The 23,685-nt window shown below is 42.9% G+C and overlaps 2 protein-coding genes and 1 non-coding gene across 3 annotated transcripts; all 3 read right to left on the bottom strand.

Annotated features, from left to right (window-relative positions):
* Positions 1–13: 13 nt before the first annotated feature.
* msh6 (mutS homolog 6 (E. coli)) lies at positions 14–6,108 on the bottom strand. Its single transcript, XM_076162896.1, has 10 exons — positions 5,754–6,108; positions 4,941–5,143; positions 4,676–4,851; positions 1,994–4,577; positions 1,253–1,533; positions 996–1,113; positions 809–898; positions 563–717; positions 272–471; positions 14–148 (listed from the first exon to the last, which is right to left on the bottom strand). The coding sequence occupies exons 1-10, from the start codon at positions 6,011–6,013 to the stop codon at positions 67–69; spliced, it is 4,149 nt and encodes a 1,382-aa protein (XP_076019011.1). The 5' UTR covers positions 6,014–6,108; the 3' UTR covers positions 14–66.
* Positions 6,109–7,044: 936 nt separating this feature from the next.
* On the bottom strand, positions 7,045–12,351 carry cfap100 (cilia and flagella associated protein 100). Its single transcript, XM_076165895.1, is given in 14 exon segments — positions 7,045–7,164; positions 7,333–7,426; positions 8,531–8,733; positions 9,060–9,195; positions 9,486–9,640; positions 9,735–9,777; positions 9,899–9,975; positions 10,282–10,450; positions 10,581–10,661; positions 10,740–10,903; positions 11,196–11,260; positions 11,393–11,615; positions 11,713–11,810; positions 12,342–12,351. Coding segments are annotated over 14 exon segments (1,638 nt in total).
* A 2,400-nt stretch (positions 12,352–14,751) lies between these two features.
* On the bottom strand, positions 14,752–14,823 carry trnaw-cca (transfer RNA tryptophan (anticodon CCA)). The gene has a single exon. It is a non-coding gene; the product is annotated as a tRNA-Trp (tRNA).
* Between the last annotated feature and the right edge of the window lie 8,862 nt (positions 14,824–23,685).

The following is a 23,685-nucleotide window of genomic DNA, read 5'->3' as shown; positions in this document are numbered from 1 at the left end:
TAGTGTTCTTCTAGTAGTGAACATGATGGACCGCAAACGACAAATTCATCGGGAACAAAACTTTGGTTACAGTGTGTTTATCGTCTGAACGAGAGATGCAAAGTGTGTGTTGCCCAGCGTGGAATCTTCAGCGAACTGGCAGAGCTTCCTGGAAGAGCGAAGAAGAGGAGAAAGCCTTATCAGTACCATGTCAAGTTCAAAATGGTTGCTCTTGGTATTATTAGAAATGATCTTAAAAACAAATTAACGATTGGGAGATGACGACACGTACTTGAAGAGTCTGAGGCTGATGGTGCTCCTCTCAAACTCTCTGGCCTTCCTGTGTCCTGATTGGATGACCTCCTCGGGCAGGCTGGCGAGCCGGGCGGCATTGAAACCGTAACTCTTTGGGCAGGCGCCGGCGATGAACTTGTAGAGGAATGTGATGGTCTCTTGACTCGGGTCCTCGCATTCGTTCTCTACCATGCATGCCTGGAGAAGATGACGACATAACGCAAGATGTGAATAATAATAACTCGGACAAACAACCAGCTGCTATTGTAAAGCGATTGAACATGCTCACCATGTGACCCAGTCGCACTGCGGGGTTGTCGGCGTAGTCCTCCACCAGGGAGTGGTAATGTGTGGAGAAGAGGGTGCGACAGCAGATCTTCTCGGCCAGCTCCTTCACCACGGCGCTGGCGATGGCCGTGCCGTCGTACGTGGCCGTGCCCCTTCCTGCAAAAGTGCTGCAACAGTGAGTTCACCGCCCAAGAGCAAAATGTCAGAGAGCCGAGACGTCACGGACGCCCCGCTGCGAAGGACTCACCTAATTCGTCCAGGAGCACGAGTGAGTGTTTGGTGGCGTGGTGCAGGATGCTGGCGGTCTCGCTCAGCTCCACGAAGAAGGTACTCTCCCCTGGACGAGGCAGCATATTGGTCAATATAAACATTACCCTCTAAGTGGATGTTTAGCACTTTGCCCTCAGTGTGTAGTGTGTGTGTGTGTGTGTTACCAGCCATGATGCGATCTGAGGCTCCGAGCCGCGTAAAGACCCTGTCCACTGGAGTGAAGCGCAGGCTCTCAGCAGGAACGTAACAACCCAGCTGAGCCAGGATGACCACCAGGCCACACTGCACACAAACAGTTTGACCAAAATGAAGCAACAGAAGCCTGAAATGAAGTTGTATTGTATTTATATATATATATATTTATATATATTTATATATATATATATATATATATATATATATATACACACACATCACCTACCTGTCTCATAAGAGTGGACTTCCCCCCCATGTTGGGTCCTGTGACGAGGACGCAGGAGGCGTGAGCGTTCTCCTCGCCGTCTTCGTCGCTGCCGGAGGTGCCGACGCAGACGTCGTTCGGAATGAAGTCGTCGCCGAAGTATGTCTTGGTGACGCAGGGGTGGCGGGAGCCGGTCAGCTCGAGGAAGGGCGCCGACTGCTCGTCTTCGGGCAGCAGCACCTGCGGGCGGGCCATCGGGCCGTCGCCCCCTTGGCTGTACCGCGAGAAGCACAGCAGAACATCTGGAAGAGAGAACAAGGCCATTTAAAACCACTTCACTGCACAGCTCTGATGTAAACAAAACTAAATCGAACTTTTGAGGACTCAGTGGTAGAAAACCAGTAATGATAATAGTAATAAACTTATTCTTCTTCTGTTGGGAGGAAACATCACTGCATCAAAGTTTTCATACGAGTGAAGAAAAAAAGACTTTAGGGACTTAAATGACACACACACACACTCACACTCACACACACACACACAGTGTGTTATGAAACCACCTCAGTAACACCTGCAGGAAATGGTTTTGCCGCAACCTACATTCTTTTTCAGAAACCAGTTAAAGAACGTTCATCTCCCCCATATTTGCCTCTTTGCAACATCACAGTCCCAGATGAACGATGAAGACCACTGTGCTGCTCTGCTCAGACAAACCAAACCAAACCAACCCTTCATGATGTCATGTATATTTGTGATAGTTACCGAGCACGGCCATGCACTCCACTCCTGTCTTCCAGTCTCTGTAGTTCTTGTCAAAGTTGTAGAAGAGTCTCCTCATGCAGTCTTTCAGGGCCGCGTCCCGTTTCTCTTCGAAACCCTGCAGCTCTGCGAACATGCGCTCCGTCTCCTTGGTGACGTAGCGCTTCCAGCCCTTCTTGGTGGACTTGACGTCGTACTCCTCGGGGATGTTCCTCTGGGAGACGCTCTCCGGCACCTCCATCTGGTAGCGGTTGCGCCCGGTGCCCCAGTAGGTCATGCTCTTGCAGCCCAGCCTCTTCTTCTGCCGCTCCAGGTAGTCCTGCAGCTCCCGCTCGCAGGCCTTGATCCCGCCCAGGGCCTGGTCGAACTCGGGGTCGAAGCCGGCCTTGGGTGTTATGACCCCGGTGGTTCGGGCTTTCTGGTGGTCGAAGGCCGTCTCCCAGCGCTTCAGCTCGGCGGTGATGTCGGGGAAGAGGCCGTCCTTTTTGCTGTTCACGCTCACCACTTGGCGGAGGAACGCGGAGTTGAATTCGACGGGGGCAAGGGCGGAGACGATCTCCTGCATGGTTTTGAAGCCCTCCAGTGCCGAGAGGAAGTCGGCGATCTTGCGCTTGCTGTAGGTGACCTCCTCGTAGAGAACCGCTCGGCTGTCTGGATGGTCCTGGCCCTTCAGGGGAGTGCCGATGCTGTGGATCTTACTCAGGAGGCGCTCCAGATCTGGGAGCTTCTTCAGCAGCTCGGTCACCTCGCTGGCCTGGGCCGCGGCTCCCATCAGGTCCTCCACCGCGTCCAGCCTGTCTGCGACGGATGTGGGGTTGCAGAGAGGCGCGCAGAGCCACTGCTTGAGGAGCCGCTTGCCGAACGGGGTGCAGCACGTGTCCAGGCGCTCCAGCAGCGTCCCCTCCGTCCCGCCCGACGCGTTCTGGAAGATCTCCAGGTTGGCCAGCGTCACTCCGTCCAGGACCATTCGCTGACGGGTCCGGGCGAAGAAGCTGGCGGGGCCGGCGGCTTTCTCCATCTCTACGTCGACGGGGACGTACTCTTCGAAGTTGGCCATGGACAGCAGCTCTTGGTCTACCAGGCACTTCTTCAGGTAGAAGATGAGGCCACCCAGAGCGGACAGTGCCAGCTCATAGCCCTCCTTAGGGGTCAGGCACAGGCTGTCACTCTCAGAGGTCATCGTTTTCAACAGTGAGGGAAGGAAGCTCTTCCCTGCGTCCTCATCCTTGCTGGCGCTCTCGCTGAAGTAATCTTCCTCTGAAAGCGTCTTGAGAGTCTTCTGAGCGTCCCAAAACTGAGAGCCTGCGTTCAGTCCTTCCTGCAGAGCTGAAGACAGAGAGGCTTTGAGTAATTTGCGCGTTTCCACAGACGGGTTCCCCCTTTCGAAGAGAACCTCGGCGGGGGAGAAGTGAGCCACCAGGGTGCGCAGGCGCGAGCAGTGGCGGTCGTCCTGGAACTGGCCCAGGTGGAAATGGCCCACGGACGTGTCGACGAAGCAGACGCCGTAGGTGCGGCAGCGGCTGGCGCCTTCGTCTTCCGCCTTTTCCTTCAAACACAGCAGGAACTTGCTCTGGCTCTCTGATGGGGCGCCGTCCAACACGCTGTAGGTCTGCGTCCCCCGGGTGATGATCCGGCACACCTCTCTCTTCACCACGCGGTCGAACTTAGTGGGCTTGAACATCGTCTTGCAGCGCGCCTCCATCATCTCGGGGGTCTCCGTCTGCTCCACGCGGCCCACCTTGTAGCCTTTCTGGACCAGCCCGTCGGAGAAACGGCCAAAGCCGATCTCGGGGAAGCCCGAGTGCGCCCAGGCGCCCTTCATGAAGGTCAGGCCGAGCTCGTTCACCCCGATCACGGCGTCCATGTGGTAGAGCTCGTAGAACTTCCCCACCTTGTAGAAAATCACTGTGTCGAACATGTCCGACTTGAGCTGCCACCAGCGCCGCATGCCGGGAGTGACCTTGTTCAGGAAGTCTTCCGGCACCAGCAGGGTGGACGGGTCGTACTCCTCGTCCATCTGTCGGCGTCTCCCTTTGTCTTTCCTCCGGCCGTCCTGCAGCCACTCCAGCTTCTCGTGGTCCCAGACGGTGGCGCTGGCGCTGGGGCCCGAGCCGCCCGTCTGGCTCTCAAAGCTGTCGGGGGCTGAGAAGGCAGACAGACGAGACTTGGTGTCCACGGTGACGGCGGCCGGAGCCGGAGCTCTCTTAGGGGCGCTGGAGGGCGCCAAGGGGGCCGAGGCCGGCTTGGCTTTGGCGTTAACGGGCTTCTCTGAGGAACGTTTGCGTTTCACGGGCTTAACCGGACTGTCCACTTCCGATTCTTGGGTGCTCTCCGATTCCTCCTCTTCGGCGCTCTCGGGCACCTCTTCCTCTTCGTCGTCACTGCTGGACGCGGCGCGGTCTGGTTTGAACTCCTCGTCTGATCCGCCGCTGTCTGAGGCGATGATGATCCGGCGGCGCTTTGCCTTACTTCCTTCTTCCGTTGAAGCCCGGGATGAGCGACGGGCAACCTTGGGTGACTTTGCTTTCTCTTTTCCCTGTTCTTCCTCATCACTGACCTCTTCATCAGTGAATGTTGACTTGTCAAGCTAAAAAAACACAAATAAGTACAGATGAATAAAACCAACTTAGTTAAACAAACTCGCACTTAAGAACGATTCAATAATGAAACAGTCAATAGGGTCACCTCCATTTCTTCATCCTCCTCTTCTTCATCATCAGATGGATCCATGCAGAGAGGCGTCTTCAATCTCTTCTCCGTGCTGTCAAACATGACACCGTCAGCAAGCTCCATTGCCCGAGGGATGACAGGTTTGCCACTGAAGAACACTCCTCCGATCTTGGCATCGCTGCTGTCCGAGCCTGAAACAACGCGCAAATGACACAAAACCATTAATCTGTGAGGAAGAACACGAAGCCACAGCCATTGACGTCTTTTTGTTTCCCCTCACCTTGGTAAGCTCTGACATATTTGGTGCTGACCCAGCCCCGGGTAGGAGGCTCGTCAAAGAAATGGACGTGTATGCGCTGCTTCCTACCCTTGCCCCTCATCTGCTGCCCACTCAGAGGTTGGGGTACTACCATGCACGGCCACCAGGGGTGCCCTTCCAGCTTCGCCCAAACAAGGGCACCGGCACTGAAAGCACATGGGGTGCTAGTGGGAGGAAGAAACAAATATTATGTTATTTAGGATCACACAGGGAACAAGACGATCATCTTTGTATTGTTATGTCTGAATTTGAAAATGAAATCAGGCTACTCATCCTAAAGCACTGAATCTATAAGCCTATAATAAGGTTGCGAAGTTACAAGAATAATTTGTAATCAACCTATTCTAAGTGTTCAAGAAAAGTAAACATTACAACAGCCCTCAAGACACATTTCAGATGACGTGTTTGCAATTAAAGTATCTTCTTCTATGAGAGCAGTGAAACAAAGATGGAGGCAATAATACAGCAGACTCGATTAACAAACCTGCAGAATTTTTTTTGGTGCATTTTGGAACAACACTGGAAGCAAGCAGATTCTCGTTTCCTCTCTTTTCTGAGGCATTTGGTGGAAGTTTGACGATTTGTGTTCAATTCAAAATAAGGGGTGATATCATTTAGTAATGAATACAAGTTTACCGATTAGAGAACAGCATTTAATCAAGGATTTGACGTTATTTACATGAATTAAGGTGGTTTTAGGGAGGAGGAGGAGGGGTTTGCAGACTATCTGCAGAAACCATATCGTCTCCAGTAATTACACGGCTCCTAAATTACCTTTCTTTGGTTTCCGAAGCCTTGTCACCGAACAATTTACTAAATCCTTTTTTTGCAGTCTTGGAAGTACTTTTCGGTTTCTTCTCTCCGTTCTTTGCAGGCTGCTGCTGCGCTGCTTGTTCTTTAGGTGAAGAGTTCGACTTCTCCACGGAGGACGGCAGGTCCGCCTCGGTCGGAGAGGGACTCGGCTTCGGCTTCGGCTTGGAAACCGGCGGCGGAGATTTCGTAAAGAAATTGAAAAGGGAACTTTGTTTCGCCATTTTCTGAAGATTTGAAGATCTGGAATATTCCAAATAGTTCAAAAGCTCGAAGCATCACCGAACACCTCAACCGGACGGCGTGAGGGGCTCTTCTTCGCGGGAAACTATTGCGAAGTGGGCGGGGCCGTAATTTTCATCCAATGGCAAGCGAGATAGTTCAGGAAATGACGTTTAGTTCTTTGCTGGGCGCGCTGCGTTGTAGCATCCGAGAGGAAGTACTGAATATTCATGAGGTGCGACCCTGTATCCCGTTTTCTGATTGGTTGATTTCTATGAAATCGGGGCAGAGAGCGGAAATCTGAAATTTCCCAAACAAATAAAAGAAAACGTGGACGCTCCATTCTGCAATTGTTTCTTTGATGTAACTTTCATACAGCAGAAGCCATCGGGATATCTGCGTGTGTTCTTTTGGTTATCAAGCTCAAAGCACAAGGACAAATTGTAATTAAGATTAAGTTTAAGATTAAGATACTTTGTACTGGTCATTTTCCATGCAATTCACAGCAATCACATGCAATTGATATTACTCTTGCACCCCCTACATATCACACACACACACACACACACACACACTACACATGCACTGCATAATGTAGTTATAAAGAAGTAAAGATTATTTCAGCCTGTCATGGTACCCCAATTGGGATACCTTAATTATACCTGAGTCATTTAAGACACGTTTGTGCACACTGTCATTAATTATTATAAATAACATCTATATTTTCACTAACTCAGTCACCTACTCTGTATTAGTAATATGAGTGATTCACTTGATCACATTGCAGTTATACTTAGTTTGGTACTATTTTGTTGATAGCAACCAGATGATTTTAAGAAGAAAATAAAGTGAATCTACAATCAAGTTAAGTTCATTTATTTGTTAGAAAAGTTGTCAATGTTAGTTATAAGACTGTAAATGTAGGTGTCATCACTTAGAGAAAATCTTTCATGACAGAAGCTATCAGAACTGAATAATCATAATTTCCTGATATCATGTACAAAAACATGATGCGTTTTAATAGTGATCATGGTTAGGGTGACTCAGAGAAGAGGTAGTCATGGAGCTCGTCCTCAGCAGAGGTATCCACCACTTCCTTGACTTTGACCTTCTGTTTCACAGGGAGACATCTGGGCATGAGCTTTCTTCCACTCTGAAAAAAAAATCATTGTTTTCAAAAATTCATGTATTAATGAGTCCAAATGAATAAGAATAATGATTTATTGATGTTGCATTTCAATGTGTGGTATAAAATTTAATAGTACAGTATGATCCAATGATATCAAATGGAATTCAATAAAATTTCAAGCAAGGGGCTTACTTTTTTCTGAATGTCAGCCATTGATCTCTCGACGTACTTCTTCATCTTTTCTTCCCGTTTGGCTTTCTGCTGACTCAGCTGCTCCTCACGCTCTCTGCAACGGAAACACAGGGAGGAGGAAGAGGATAGGATTTTATGTAATAGACATTATGGGGCCAATGTTCAGAGTTTTTTTAATAAAACGTCAAGTGTAAAAAAATATTTAATAGAACATTTCAAATGAGTTGTGCAGTGATGAATGTGAGGTCACTTATATGCTCCCTTTCTCTTAGCCTGCACCCTACAGCTATTATTTGCTCCACACTCCTCATGTGACCCAGAAATCATGAAGGAAGCCACCAAGCTATTATACATATACATATGTGCTCTGGGGCTTTCTGGAGGAGTAAAGGGGGAAATAAGAGGCCATCCTGTGCAGATGTCTGGCATCAGACTAACACACACATTCAGTAGAAATCTGATAGGTCTGCCACATCTGATCTGCTACAGAGGCTACGGCTGCACTGACACTATCATAACATCACATGTTCAAACAAACGTGTGATCGCAACTCAGGTGTAAAATCACTCCTGTTTTATTGATTTTACTTTGTCTGACTCATCATCTGTGACTGATGAGTGTTCAGCGAAGGCCTGACCGATGAAAGAGCCATTAAACAATAAATTAACTCTTGGGGGTATTGATCTGTTTTAAACATCCTTAATGGAAAAGTTCACTGATAAATAGCTGCAGCTGATGATAAACATTAAGGTTTAACTGCATGAAAATGTGAAATACGCTTAGATGTTGAATGCTGGTGGCCAGATCAGTGGAATTCCCATTCAGATTGTGGTTCATATATGGAAGCTTGTCCATCTTAAATTAACAGTTGTGATAATAATCATGGAGGAATATTTCACATTTCTCAGATCCTGTTGTTGCACCTTTTACTTGCATCTTTAGGGTCAGGGTTTAATAGCTTTGGGATGCAGTGTATATCTACTTCAGCTACTGATTTCCTGTTACCCAGAATGCCCTTTGGCAAGAGAAATGTTTGGAGAGTTGTTGTTTAAGCAATATAAATGTATCAGTCAAGATAAAGAAAGACTCCTCTGCTGCTATCTAAGCTGCAGTTTAGGGTTTAACACCAGTTTAAGCCAGCGTTGATGATTGTTAAATGAAACTGGGCCAAGAAGCACAGATGGCTACTGATCCATACCGTGTCCTTCTTTCTTTGTCCTTGATCTTTCTTATTATGTCCAAAGTTTCTGCAGGGACAATCTCAAGGCTCTCCTGTAGCAGAGACACACAGTTCTCGATCTTGGCCAGCATCTCGAAGGTTCTGAGGTTGGTTATCCTGTCGTCCACACAGCAGTGGAACACGTCTGCAACCTTCAGACCCACAGCATCCATCAGAATTTCCTGTCAACAAGGTTGGACGCGAGACAGAGGACAGAGAGACATGAGAAGGAGCAGAGACAGACTTTACAACAAACAACCTGAAACAGAAAGCAGTTATGTTGTTATTATGGTATTCTCCCTGCACATCATTTCCAATTTTGCTACTTTGGAAACCATTTTATACTTCTCAACTGAAAGTGATGATTAATGTGAAATTATAAATCCTCCAAGTAAAATTGCATCTTCCCTCTAATTACCCACTTCAATTTCTAGTCAGGTCCTATCGGCTGAAACGAACGAAAATATCAGAGTAAAAACACTCAAACAGCTCTGATGTGTTTCCTCACCTGGTCCTCATTGTTTGATTTCATGCAATCATAGAGCAAAACCTTCTGTTCAAGCTTGGCTGCCCTCGTCTGCTCTTTGTCGATTCTCTGCCTCACATCGTTCATCTGCGCCTTAAGCTGCTCTTCTTCCTGTTCACTTGGGCAATAGACAGGTGTGGAAGGGCTTAGTGCGTGAAGGAATAAATGATAGGAACCCACAGAGTGTAACCGCAGTGCAGTCACGGAGAGAATACCTCTTCAAAGACCAAACAGTCTGTGATTTTACTACATAAGGCCAAACATTTACTATGGTTACCTAGAAATCATATGTTTGAGGATTTATCATGCATGATTAGCTTACGACACATCTGCTTGTTTGTTTTGTTCACTGTTTCCTGAAATTCCCCAACTCTAATTGTCGACAGAGACTTGAGCCACGATGCTTACGATTCCTTTCTGGTCGTCTCAATGGTCTGCTGTTGCTCCTTTACTCTCTCTTTCAACCTGTCAGAGTTCTGAATCAGAGACAGGTTCTGCTCAGTCAGCTCCCTCAGCAGGTCCAGTAGCTGCTGAGGATCTGAGAAGTACAGCTCAGGCTCATCCTGCAGGGGGCGACGACACACAGTCAAAAGACAAATCGTCAAAAGAGAGAGCTTGATGCAGTGGATTTTAGATTTGAATTTCTAGAAAGCTGACCTCATATTCTGAGCTGTCACTATCCAGGTCTGAGTCATCAAACCTGAAAAGCCACAGAATAGAATAGAATGTAAATATAGGCTGGTTATTGTTTAGACCTTTAACCAATACACAGAACGGTCAGTATCAGTGTGTTCTTCACTGAGTTGTTGGTGATTCCTTACAGTGTGTCGCTGAGTGCTGAGGACAGCCTGGGCTCTCTGATAGGAGGCAGCTCTCGAGCTACACCGGATGCTTTGTGCTCCAAACCTGTGAGCATTGAGACATACAGTACGTAAAAGAAACCCTTACATTTGAGTGTTTATCTGAAACCTGAGTCTCTTAAATCATACCTTAACACTGTTAAGTTAGAAGCCTTTTTTGATTTCAATCTCAGTGTACAAATCAGGCATCTTTATCACCTGATTGACTATCAATAGGTAGACATTTAAAAACACTTTTAAACAAAGCAATTAACTCTTCTATTCTAATTATTTTTTTTACAGGCATTCCATTCTTATCAGGCCAGTTTATTATTAGAACAGTCTAGATTTCTACGTTGTCACACGGTGACTCACTTACCTGCTGACTCCTGCAGAGCCTCTGTGTCACACGGAGCTTTAACTTTCAGAGCTTTGGCTTCCTGGGCCTCCTGCCACTCTGGAGGCGACAGCATGAACAGAAGGTTCTTGTAGCGCTTATAATCCCGCAGGATTTCCACATCCGTGGCAATTTCACTACAGAGAAGAAAGATACACATAAACTCCTGCAGCATTTACTTTACTACTTTATACTTGAATGATTCAGCCTCATTTTTAGGGTTTGATCATAATCTACACACGTTACACACGTTACAATCTGCCTCACCTTTTTTTGGTCCCTATTTCAGCAGCCAGCCTCTTGATCTCAGCGTTCTTCTCCTGTTTGGATTTGGCCGCCTGTTCAGAGCTGACAACAATGATGATGCAATATTAATTAGATCAATAGACCTTTATATATCCTATATGTACAGATATATGTACTTACATTGTTCTGGCCTCCACAATTTTCCTCTCATTCTCCTTAAGGAACTCGGCAAAGATGCGGTTGTCTCTCTCAATCATCCTTTCAGCTTCTTTCAGCCTCCTCTCATCTTCTGCAATGACCTCATCCATCTGTATAATCTCTGACTTCTTCATGCTTAGAGAGAACTGAGGAGGGGGAAAGTGAGAGCAAATGGAACATGGAGAGACACCAGACGATCTCAGATGAAGCCAGGAGGGCAAAGCCAAGCATGAGTGGGCATTGGAAAACAATAACGTTTTCCCTTTATAAATCTATAACCTGCCCACTTCCCAAGCCTGGCATTCCCCATTTTAACTTATATGGACAGCAAAGGTTACGTATATTTGAGTAGAATCACATGGAGTCTTTGACATCTTGCTATAGGTCGGCACTCCTATTTACTATCAGTGCTTATGAAGAGCTCCTTAAGTCGTTTACCTCCAGCAGATGCTTCTGCCGTTCCATGGAGATAAAGTCCATTTTGCTCTCTCTCTTAATATTTTCTGGGGAGGGGAAAGATGATAAACAATAGTGTTAGTTGTCTTGTCTGGAAGATACACACGTGATGCTATCAACAATATCTTGACACATACAAATGTACATGAAGTGAGAGTGTGACACGCTCTGGGCCTCACCTTGTTTAATAATGGCCATCTTAAGATCAGATCTGCCTGACAGGTGTGTAGGGGAACCTCTCTTACTCCTGTTTTGTTGAAGATTCTTCACCTTCTCTTTTTCTTCTTCCTCCTCGTCCTCCACCCCCGGTTGCTGTGCCATCTCTCTTCTCATTTTGTCCACCATTCTCGCAGTGTGGGTCATTTTCTCATGAAGTGGAAGAGCGAGGTGTTTACGCATCTCCTAGAGAAAGAAGAATAGCAGCAAGATTGACACATAACAACCGTGACAAAATACAAAGTGGCCAACACTCTGGCTGTCCTCTCTCTCACACACCAACCTCTTTACGTTCCTCTTTTTCCTTCATACTCTGGATGAAAATGATGTTATCGTCTGGCACTTTGAATGGGCTTTGCCATGTTTTCTTCCTTCTCAAATCTGCACAAAGGGAATAAACTATTTGTTCAATACTTTTCTCTCCTATTTCTGTTTGGCTTCTGACTGCATGGCTGCATTTTCAGTCTTCGTCTTTAATACAATATTGTAATGAACAGATTATTGTAGTGTCATGGCTTCCATATGTGCAGCGTGGCTTTGTGACAAACACTTACTCGGCTGTGGTGGAGAGGTCATTACGTTTTGATTAGCTGTCTCACTCTGAGCCTGCACGGTGTCGAATTTGGCTGCAGTGTGTGGAATAAATAAGAAATAATTATCTGTGACACATTGTTGATTATTAAAAAAATGCAGGGGGAAATCTTCGACGCAAAAAAAAACAAAAGAACGTGTTAAACATTTTAATACAACATATATCAAACGAGAATTGCTCCCCTTTAAAGTAACAAACAAACATTTCCATTTGTTTATCCTGTCAATACGTCACATAGCTAAATGCTAAAGGTCCTACAGGTTAGCACTTACGTATATGAACAGTTTTAAGCTTCGGTTTCAATAATAAAACCAACCTACCGTCCGACATGTTACTCGTCATACAAATAACAATTTTATAACAGCAGAATCGCAGAAAAAAGTTTAACTCCTCAGTCTCAACTCCTTTTCACTATATTTACTGTCGGCAAGGTAACCATGCGGCCTTCACGCCCACTTGAAAAACTTGAGAAACACATAAGATATCATAGCAATATTGATCACAAGTTCTATGAAAGAAATAAGAACAAATATTTACTAAACATCGGAAATTAATTGGACTGCCACTAAGTTATTGCGGTTATTGCACGTAATGTTGCTAATAAACAAATGTAGTCAATACTACCAATCACTGGACACAAATGTGTTTTCTCATAAAGTATTGACCTGTGCTCTGTGCTCTCTATTAATAAGTTAAGGTTAATTACTGACTTGCTTGCCTTTATAAATCTACAATGTGTTTAAAACTCCATTGTTAAATCTAATACTGACAGCACCTGAAGGCACCATCACTCAAACTAAAGATGCCTTTGTCAACCAGTAGATGGCGCCAATGCCATAATGAAGCTTTCAAAGAGTCAGAAAACTGCAGCTTCAATAAAAACAAATAGCAAAAAACTGCAGCTTACACATTGTTTATCCATAAGTAAATATTATCATATTGCGCTATTAAAACTTAGAGTCCCAAGAATAGCTAACATATGGTGACATTGTAGGTGTGATCACAAACACTTGGAATCTGCCAAATGGAATCTGTGACACATCCATTCCGTCTCTCCACAGTGTGTGTATAAGTATGATGTAATATCTTCTATTTTCAACGAGGAAGTGCCAACTGTATATATTGAATCATTTAATTATGTCAAATCTTTTTTTAAAAAAATATCAAAATATGATGCCTACCCAAGGTAAAAGGAAAAATTGGTCTGTGCAGAGTCATAGTTCACATTTCAGGGTGTAATTACTTAACTACCATGGAGACCCCCTATCCAGCTGCTGTTGTTGTTGTGGGGCTGGCACAGGTGCTGTGCATATAGTAATGGTTCCTATTAGAAGCTCCACCAAGAGCATGTGGGTAGATAAGTACACAATTTCACATATATTTATCTCTATAACAATCTACTACTACTGTACCTCCTTTATTTCCTAGTAAAATGGAATGCAAACACAGCAGTATCAAAATAGTTCTTCAAATCTAAACAATACAGCAATTTTCTCCAGTGCTTTGTCACCATTTTATTTGTGTACGAGATGCTGACATGAAATGCTGCTGTGCTGAAACAAACAAAACCCTCTCATCAACTCACCAAGTGCCCAAGATGACACAAAATAAAAGCAAACAATCTTTTTCAGATGGACTCCAGATACCACAACAGCAAAGTGTTTTGCACATATTTCACATTTTCATTACCGGCCTCCTGTTTTCTGTTTCCCGCAGGTTCACCCAGACATGAAGCGTAACAACATTGCTGTAAATAATGAATAAATACAAGAATAACCCACACAATCAGCAGACTGATTCATGATTGTAAGTATGGTGTTGGCTCGGTCCAGGAGCTGCCTCTTGATGTTGCTTGTGCTTACTAACTGTCTCCCAGTGTCAGATCTGTATTGAAGTTTTCTCCTGAAAGAATCAGTCTCTGTCATCAGTATTCATAATTACAACAGCAATTATAGCAACAACACATTATAAAGCAAAAGTGACATCAGAAATAAATATCAGACTTTAATGTTCCACCTCTAGATACTAACAGATCTCTCTAACACAGAATGTCCAGTGCTATCCAGCATCTACAAACAATGACAATTAACACTATACTACACGTTTGTCTTTACTATTTTATTCATTTTTTATTGTGTTGCAATGAATATATTTGCTTCAGTTGAGACATAAGCAGTCGCTTGTGTTGACATTTCACACCTCCTTAGCCTCCTTTTCATCACTAAAACAATTCAGGGAACCACTTAGCAATAAAATTTATGTTATTTCCAATATTAAAAGTTTAATATGCCCAGAACGCATTATGGGAATTTTAAGTGAGGCATATAAATTGACAATGTCCCTCCTAAAGTATATGTATCTATCTAAATACCTCTGCAATATATAACAGGTAACAGCCATGAAACAGTTGGAGTGACAATAAAAGGAGGGAAAACTAGATCAGATAAAAGAGGTACAATCAGATAATAAGAATAATTTAAATAAGAAAGCAGAGAAAAGTTCTTTATTTTTCTCCTAACCTCCCTTTTAGCCCCATATATTTTACATTAACCCTATAGTGGATGATTTCTAACAGGAAAAGTTTCATCTGTAGCTGTCTATGAACTCCAACACTTACACTTGACACTCTAATCACGCAAACATTCTACATCTATTTCCATACGAGGAGTGTGTATCTAAGTGTGTTGCTCTCATAGGCAACAATGATAAAGGTTGAGGTTTAAAAGCAACTGACCCCGACGTGATTTGAACACGCAACCTTCTGATCTGGAGTCAGACGCGCTACCGTTGCGCCACGAGGTCTGTGTCCACCATATGCACAGTGCCATAAATCACCATCTGTCCACACCTCTGTGTCCTGTTAGGGGTAAACAGAATATGAACCAGCTGTTGAGACATTACCAGCAGTTTGCAGATGTGACCTTGGGCTCCGGGAACTTTTCCTTTAATTTATTTACATAGAAGATTAATTAGTAATGAAAACAATTAATTGCAGCCCTCAGGGGTCGAATGTGAAGGTCTGAACTGATCTGAAACTTTGTGGGAGGGCACGGAAACAAGAACAAAGCCATTTAATTTGGATGCTGATCCAGATCCTGGGGCGGATCCGAAAAACCTTCCCCTTGGAAATGTGTCGTCAATAAAAATCAGTTGGCTTTGGCGGAGGTATGAGGTAGCATTGAGTGCAAAACATTATTCCCAACTCTATTTACAATCTTCTCTTAGTGAACAGGCAATGATCAGGTTCTACAAATCTTACAGGAAACTACATTAAGACACAAATAGTAGTGCAGAACATCAGTGTAGCTTCATGATCGGTGCTATTCAATCACCAGCAGAGTGCAGTGATATTCAAAAAGCTTCATCGTGTCATTTAGCCATATCAGCAACATGGAACGCCAGTAAAAGAATCTTTAATCAGTATAAAACACTGGATGGTTCAGTATCAGTGCACAAAACTCAAACTGCTCTTCCCCTCTTGCCTGTTACTCATCACAGAATCGATAGTCTACAATGGGAATAATGTAACACACAGCTCTAATGCAGGATTTTCTCCATTTGGTTCAACATATGTTCCTGCCTCACATCCTGATCACCACGAGAAAACAAAGAAAACAACGGAAGAGTGATAACAGACGCAGAGGAACAGCTTGATCTTGCACAATCTGCTGGTGTTATTCCCCAGTGTCGTGTACAAAAACCTATTCAATAACAATTTGCAATAGTTTCACTGTGTAACCATTGCAATATTACAATAAATCAAACATTAGTTGTTCTAAAAATGCCCTTAGATGATGTTGAATATTGAACACAACCAAACATCCACCCACAATTGTGTTTTTTTCAGGCATATGGTGTGTGGGTGAGAGTAAACATGGAATTAAGCCTGTATTATGAAACCTTACCCGACCCTCCCTGTTATGCAGAGTGGATTTGGACTCACGAGACCATTTGCTATCACTTGTACAGGAGTAAACTCAAATAAATACATTGATATACATTTACAAGGCACAGGAGCGTGTGTGTGTCTGTATGTGTGTGTGTGTGCATGAGAGACAGACAGAGGGAGGTAGTGTGCCGTGCAAATACATATCCAGTGTCTTTTCGAAAAGGCAATGCAGACATTTATCTTTGATTATTTACACCGTGTCTCTGGCTAAAACTACTTTGCACCAATGGAATACGCAGATGCAAATACAGCCAATACACACATTCTAGAGAAGATAGCACATTTATACAATATGAAACATTCTCTCATATTTTTGCCTTTGTAGTACAGACACCTGAATGCAACATGGCAAGGGAGGACTTATTAAGTATTTATACAGCCACCATAGGACTCTCCTTCAAACGCCTTCTGAATGACACACATTTGCTTTTGAGCTGTGTCAACAAAGTGTTTTTATAAAATGGATAAGCAGTCAAAGGTGCCGTCATACCTAGAGACTGTAAACATGTTACACATAACTGCTTTGTCCTTGACTCTGCGTGAATTGCCTCTCCTGTTCCTGGTCTTTCTTCCTTTTTTTCCTTTTCTTCATTAGACGATACACTTTAAGGGATTTTCTCCTCTTTTTCCCCCTTGAGACATCATATAGTACAAGTTACAGTATAGCAGGTGTGTGTTGGTGTTCCTCTTCCCGCTCCTGTGGCACTACAGCAATTACATGAGGTCCGCCCGTATTCCAGCTGATTGCCTTTATAGTCTTGTTTGAGGAATAAAGGACCTCATAAACAAATTAGCCACTTCAGTGTGTTGATTGTACCTGAATACCAATATATTGCTCATCCCATGTCATCCACATGCTTTCCTGTCTCTCTCAGCCTTCTGTTGATCACATAACGTCAAAATGGGAAATGTATGAGCCCTCAAATAGAAGGGGAAGTCTTTGAGTGGTTGTGATGAAACGATAAGAATTGCGCAGAAATCTCAAATGTCAGCGTTGTACTCAGATATAATAACATTCTTCTCAGGCTCCGTGGGAATAAGAGCCAAAGCAATAAAGCTGATGGCTCTTATTCCCACTGCCTCTGATCATCTGCATCACTGCTGTATACCTGTTATTCTGTTACCTGTTTTATTCCTCCTGGGAGTCTTTCCTCGTGTCCTGCAGTTCCAGTTCAGTGCTGTCTGCAGGCTATATGGATTCTATAGGAAGATCTCCCTTTGTTTTTCTCTGCTTGGATGACAGGAGCTTCTCCGTTCACTGCTGCTGTTAATATAACCCATCAAATGGTTTCATAATCAGAGTATCTGCATTTTGCTTGAATTTCTTTCTCAGAGACCACAAAACTGCCCGTGGTGATGAATGCTGCCTGATGATTTTCCTCCTCTCAGCTATCTGCTCAATAATCTTGCAGTATCTTTGTTCTGCCCCTGAACCTCATTGAAACACTCTGAACTGTGAGGGTCGGGAATGTATCAATTCATTTGCCTCTGGGAGAGTTAAAGAGGAGGTCACTGATAGACCAGTCAGCAGATTTGACACCAACTGCAGAGAGGGAAAGTGCGCGTGTGTGTGTGTGTGTGTGTGTGCGCGTGTGTGTGTGTGTGTGTGTGTGTGTGCGTGTGTGCGTGTGTGTGTGTGTGTGGATAAGAGAGAGCAAGAGCACAGGAAAGACATTAGCATGCACAGGATGTTATTGTCCCTATAGGGCAGTGCTATATGGACAATTATATATATGAGCCTATAATAACAAACACTTAAGGTGAATTTGTAAACAAGGTCATTAGCTGTAACTGTAAAAAATGGACTATTAAGGATCTAAATCTAAATGCTTTATGTTACTCAGTTTAATGGCATCTCTTTATTATCTGTGTGTCGTCAGATCACAGTTGAAAGCTCCATTCTAGTTTGCGTTTGAATTTAAGCCTCTACAGTTAAAAGGCTCCAGTTTGTTTTGAAACACAGAATATAATTTTGCATTGTTTGTTTACATTTAGGAATATTTAGGAATTTAGGAAAGGGAAACATCCGCACAACGGCAATGTGAAGGCACAGGTAGTGAAGAATGGCAGAGAGCTATAAGTAGACAGAATGTAATGTGTGTGTGTGTGTGTGTGTGTGTGTGTTTGGGTATGTAAACACATGTCTAAAGATGCCTATGGGTATGTGGAGAGTGTGTGGGAGAGGGAAGAAAGAGGAGAAAAGAATAGACGACAGGCAGGTGAAGGGTCTTATGAGACTGGTGCCAGGTGGATCATGGAGTCTGACTCGACCGGCAGGCAGAGGTGCTCAGCTCTCGCCTGCAAGTCTCCTTACTTAACATGTTTAATATTGCTCTTACCATTACCTTCTTCTATTTATTTTACTTATAAGCTCTTTTGTCCTTCTATTGGATGGTTTTACACTCCAGATTTCTTTATGAAAATCCCCTGGACTGAAGATATTCTGTATTTAAACATCACACGACATTAAAGAGTCATGAAGCAAGTAAAACCAAATTGAATTTAGAATCTAATGTAGAATTTGGAGGTTTGCTTATATTTCAGTAGACTTGTGTTCTCAGGATGCCTCAAGAATCTTCTCAAGCCAGGCTTTGTGTTTTTCTGAAGCTGTTGTGCAGATTGTGGTCACAAAGACTGTTGTCTGTCACAAAGACAAAAATAAAAACATCTATAAATGTGAGTATTTGCATAAATGCATCATTATGCTGTCAGAAGTTCTGGGCCCGGGCGCTCAGACATGTCAGTTTTTCTGTCAGACGCGGTTTGAAAAAAACAAAACTGAATATTTAACATTTATGCCATTCTGGTTATTGTTTTTTTTGCAACCATTTCAAATTGTTGATGCTTTTAGAATCCCCCATTCGTCTTATAATTTGCTTCAATTTTGAAGACCTTTATCACAGGGTTTTCTGTCCTTGTTTACGTTTGTGTGGCTCTGTAGAATCTGGATTTTAAAGATGTTGCAAAGTCGATGTTCCAGTCAAACAAAGCCTGCATGCAGTGGGGGTAGAATATAACTGACAGGTGTTTTGATGGTGGATTGGTTCTCCAGCGACAGGCAGACAGATTAAAAGGTCTTCATTAAATTAGGCCTACCTAAGTAAATCAGTCAACAAACTGACATGATGGGAAACCCTTCTTCATGTCACAGAACGCTCCAGCATTGATTAGCATTCATCCTACACGTCTATCTGCTGAGAGCTTATTGCCTTTCTGGTAAACTGACACTGAAGAATTCTTTCAATAGTAAACTCTCCTCTATTCTGGGTCCAATCTGAGGAAGACATCATATTGGACCTCATTAGCTGAATTGGCGAGGTCTCCTTATCTGTTTGCCTCTTTCCCCCTTCTTTTCTCAGCCTCCATAGTAATTGAAAAAGCAGATGCTGGAAGGTAATTGCCTCATCGCTCTGGCTGCTCAACCCCTCTCCATATGTAAACGCCCACAATGACTTCTGATTTCCACTCCCTGACTCTATCTAGACACTGTATGCTTACGGTCTCTTCAGATGTCATTAGGACGTCTACAGGCTGTTTCTACACACACGTTCCTTCTGTGCATTCTGAATTGACTGATTGGATTTCATTGCACATACTGTAAATTGCATATGTTACTAAACGTTTCAAGGTAAATGTGACACCCTGGGTTAAACCATGAATACAGAGATTAGAGAATGAGGCCGTAACGCAATTAAAAGGCGATTAGATATCATAATCATTACATGGTTAGTTAAAGATGTAGATTTTAGAGTCTCACCTTTATCATTTAGAATCACTCTCCTTTTAGAATCCAATGGGAGACTTGCATTCATCCTGCCTTTGTTTCCAATAGTTAATCAGTGAAAGGGACTAATTAGTGGAGTCATTTTAGATATCATAGTAGTACATTTATGGGCATCAGTGCCTCTAATGTCTTTCCTGCATGCGGTTTTGGAAATCATAGCTTGATATTTCTGTTCCAGGGATCTGAATTATCCGGACATATTACAGATAATTGTTATTGTGATCATTCTCTTAAGTAAAATTCAATACAATTTTTACTGCTGACTAATTCCTGTTCATGCAGTCTCTCAGTTTCACTCTTCAAGGTTTAACGCCCTCTAATCTAATAGTACAGAACTCTTTCCCTCGGCTCCACCGCCTGTGTTGATGCCTCTCTCTGTCCTCGTCTTTCAAGACTAATCAGACTGTATGTTCATTTCAATGCCGTTCTGAGATGAGTTGATCTTAACCAGTTTGGGAAACTAAATGATTTATGATCAGAAAAGGAGACAAATTGCATGATACTAGTGTAAAATGGTGGAGCTTTGTTTTTATACTTTACAGTATTTGCACAGTATCTTCCTCTGAAATCAGATAGAATTTGGTGGATTCTTGCTGTATTCTGTTACCAGCTGGTAAGAGGCTGAAGACAGACAGTGAGAGCAGTACCGGGCTATCGGCAGGGTCAGAGGTTTGGGCTGCAGTGAAGCCATCCGGGCACGCGGCTCTGACACTAACTGAGATCTGAGACGACACACTTTAACCATGCATTTAACCGCTGCACTGGAGTGACCCGGAGCTGTTTTTGTACACAGAGCAAAGGAAAACAAAGAAGAGATTCAGGGATTTGATTCTAAACTGAATGGATTGCAGAGAAGATAGGAGTCAACTTAAGATGTTCCAGCGAGCGTCAGTAATGGTTGTTTTATAAAAATGTTGTTGCGTGTCTGGCACCATGCAGACATCCCCTGCGATGTAATTCGGTCGAGCCAAAGAGATAGCACATCTTTTCTGATAGAGCTCAACGTTAATTGCTCCAACAGCATTTCAGGCACCATGGTTGTGCCAAACAGAGAATAACACACACTCCTTTTAACACCCGTGTGTTGTCTGAACCCATGATCACACTCGTTTCGATAACAAATGTAATTACAGGTCCTTTATGACAGACATCCTGACTGAACCATTACAAAAGCACCATGCTGTCTGAAGATCCTGTTTGGGTTGTAATATTTGAACAAATTATGAGGTTCAGTAAATGCTTTCTCATCTGAATAAGAATGATCAACTGTACAGCTTTTAATAAAAAAGAAAATAAATCTAATTTGAATCATCTCTTCTCTTGGGAATGCGACGCTGAAACCGGCAAGAAAATATTTTCTGTTGGACAAATAAGAGCTGACAGCACGTTTTGACCTTTTCTTTCAGTGTCAAGGTTCACTTCATTCAACATTTTATGGTTCCTACTCCTGGTCCCATTTGCGGGACAAACAAATTTGAATTCTTATTAAATGCATTCCCGAATCTGCACTAGAAGACATTTACCGTGTCCATTTCCTCTTTTTTCTCCGAGTTCCCGTTCATTAACTGAATGACTTTTTCCATAAACACATGTCAATTATGGTTCCATATACCAGCGTATGAGAGAGTAAAAAGTAAGGAAGAAAAACAAGACGAACTTGTGTAAATATCAGTTTAATTGAACGCCTTTTTGTTTTATTTAGGTTTTACTTTGAATCACATAAATATAAAAGTACAATCGTTGGTATAAATGTGCAACTTGCAAACAAAGAAAAAACTTGCATACATTGAGATGATGTTACACCACGATGCAAGGAACATGAGACACACACCGAGGTGTAGAATTATGAAAACGTTGAAAGAGCAAAAGGAGAACACGAGTGGATCACACGCACCTGAAGCGGCTCTTCAATTTATCAATGAGTGGAGTTATCAGTTAAAGATCTGTAGCATCAATCTTCATAAAAATACGTTAGACTGTGATTTGGAAATCGAGTCGGAGATCAAAGCTGATAATGTGATTCTTGTTAAAGATCAGGAGCAGTAATTCATCATTCTGTTGGCAAAGCACTCAGCTGAACCTCTGCTTGGCTTCAACCATGTGAAATACGCTCCAAACCAGATTCATGGAGATAAATTAACAGTGACATCACCGCTGTGCTAGATCCACTTTTTCCTCAGAGGAAACTGGAAAAGGCGTGTTTGTCTGTCTATACAGTTTTGTTTAATGGGATTTTCAAACCAAAATCAAACCAAATCTTGTATTTCTTGTTATATTTACTCTTGGTTTGGTTTGGTTCCTCATAAAATAACATCAATACAACCAAAAATACTTGAAATAAGACCAAGTAAGCATGCTTGATCCACTTAATGATCATAAATGTCTGAGGCAAGTGTAAGAAAATCCAGACAGGAAGTAAACTTGGAGAGCTATAGAACGTGGAAGAATGACATAACTGGCATACATTCATAGTCGGAATCATCATTTGGGTCGTATATATAAATTGGGTCATGAATCAAGAAGAACATGCTATCATTCGACATGAAGACATGTTAGGTAAGATTGAGAGTGAGATCTGAGCTTTTCACAGTATTCCTTCAGTGTATTGAACGCTCACCATGCTCCCTCTCTGGATCAACTATGTGCTGCTGCTGTCCTTTCTAAGATTATGACTGAAAATGAAATGTTGTCATTAATCTCTGGGACAAATACACATTAGATCTGATCGATAAGAGAACTCAGTGTAATCTGCAGGTATGAAACCTCAGTCTACTTGTTCTCATTTTAGTGACCCACTGCAGTATTTTTGAAAGGCTGTGTTGTTTGTGAAAATGATGGCTTTTGGCAACTGGATAGTTTCTCCTCGCTTATGAATAATGAATCACTTTGACAGGCTAGCAATCTCTCTTTCAGCAGCAGTTTAACTTTTTTTGCAGAAGGCACCTTGTATTTGGTTCAGAACTACTAGTCAACATCCTCAAAATGGTCTTGGTGCTGTTGTGTTGGTCCAGACCTAAGTGTGATTGTGGTTTTGCAGAAACCAATTGTACCAAGAGAGTGAATGTACAAGCGTGTACAAGCATCAACTGTAATCGTAGCAAAAATTCATACATGGGTCAATGTGTGGTGTTCTGAAATTGAGACATTTACAGTATAAGTGCAAAACGAGTACTGACGCCCAGCTAGAATGAAAGTACACAGTGTCCACACAGGCTGAGACAATAAAAGCTCAACTTAAAACATAGTTTGCAATAGAAAAAACTATTTTATTTGTAAATAATGTCCCACAATGACAGCATTTTCATTGATTTTGACGACTGTCAGAGCCTTAAATCTTGGAGCGCTTTGTTGCATCAGGTGTTGTGATCCGACTCTGTTCCCCACATTATATACAAATTGTGCGTGCTTGAGAACTTTGCATCATTTCAATCGAATTTGGATTTGACTTTGGGATGACATGAGAGGAATTAATTACAGTTCAAATCAAAGGTCTGTGAGTTTACATATAAGAAGCGTTGATGTTGACAACAAAAATAAATCCTCGGACCAGCTGTCTCCTCTTACAGAAGAGAGAGAGGACGTGAAAACCATTGACAAAGTTAAAACCATTGAAATCAATGGAGATCAGTTTTGCAAAATGCAAAAGGATTGAAGGATACAACATACAGCTCTACACTTTTTTTCTTTTCAATAAGGAACCTTTGTGTAATATGCAAGGAGTAAAAGTAAGGATTTCAAGCCATGCATGCAGTTTAGGTGAGCAAACATTACTCTAAATACTATATTCAATGTCTTCAAAGATAAGTGTGTTTCAGGCTTAAAGGAAATATGTCTTTGATGGATATTGTATTGAATCAAATAACATTTGGGGGATTTATATCAAGGGTATCACATATCACAGTCCTTAAATCCGCTTTTTCAGTCTTACACA

Source organism: Genypterus blacodes, unplaced genomic scaffold, assembly GCF_046128005.1.
Source record: "Genypterus blacodes isolate CSIRO-AG114 ecotype Tasmania unplaced genomic scaffold, CSIRO-AGI_Gbla_v1 ptg000012l_1, whole genome shotgun sequence".
NCBI lineage: Eukaryota > Metazoa > Chordata > Actinopteri > Ophidiiformes > Ophidiidae > Genypterus > Genypterus blacodes.
The sequence above is the reverse complement of the archived record's forward strand: the minus strand, read 5'-3'. Positions and strand labels throughout refer to the sequence as shown.

Bases quoted from the DNA above. Each gene is read 5' to 3' on its own strand.
- msh6 (XM_076162896.1), bottom strand. From the start codon at position 6,013: ATGGCGAAACAAAGTTCCCTTTTCAATTTCTTTACGAAATCTCCGCCG. The intron at 472-562 runs GTGAGCATGTTC...CATCTTCTCCAG, and splicing joins CAGTGCGACTGGGTCACATG to GCATGCATGGTAGAGAACGA. The intron at 149-271 runs GTACGTGTCGTC...TCGCTCTTCCAG, and splicing joins ATCAGCCTCAGACTCTTCAA to GAAGCTCTGCCAGTTCGCTG.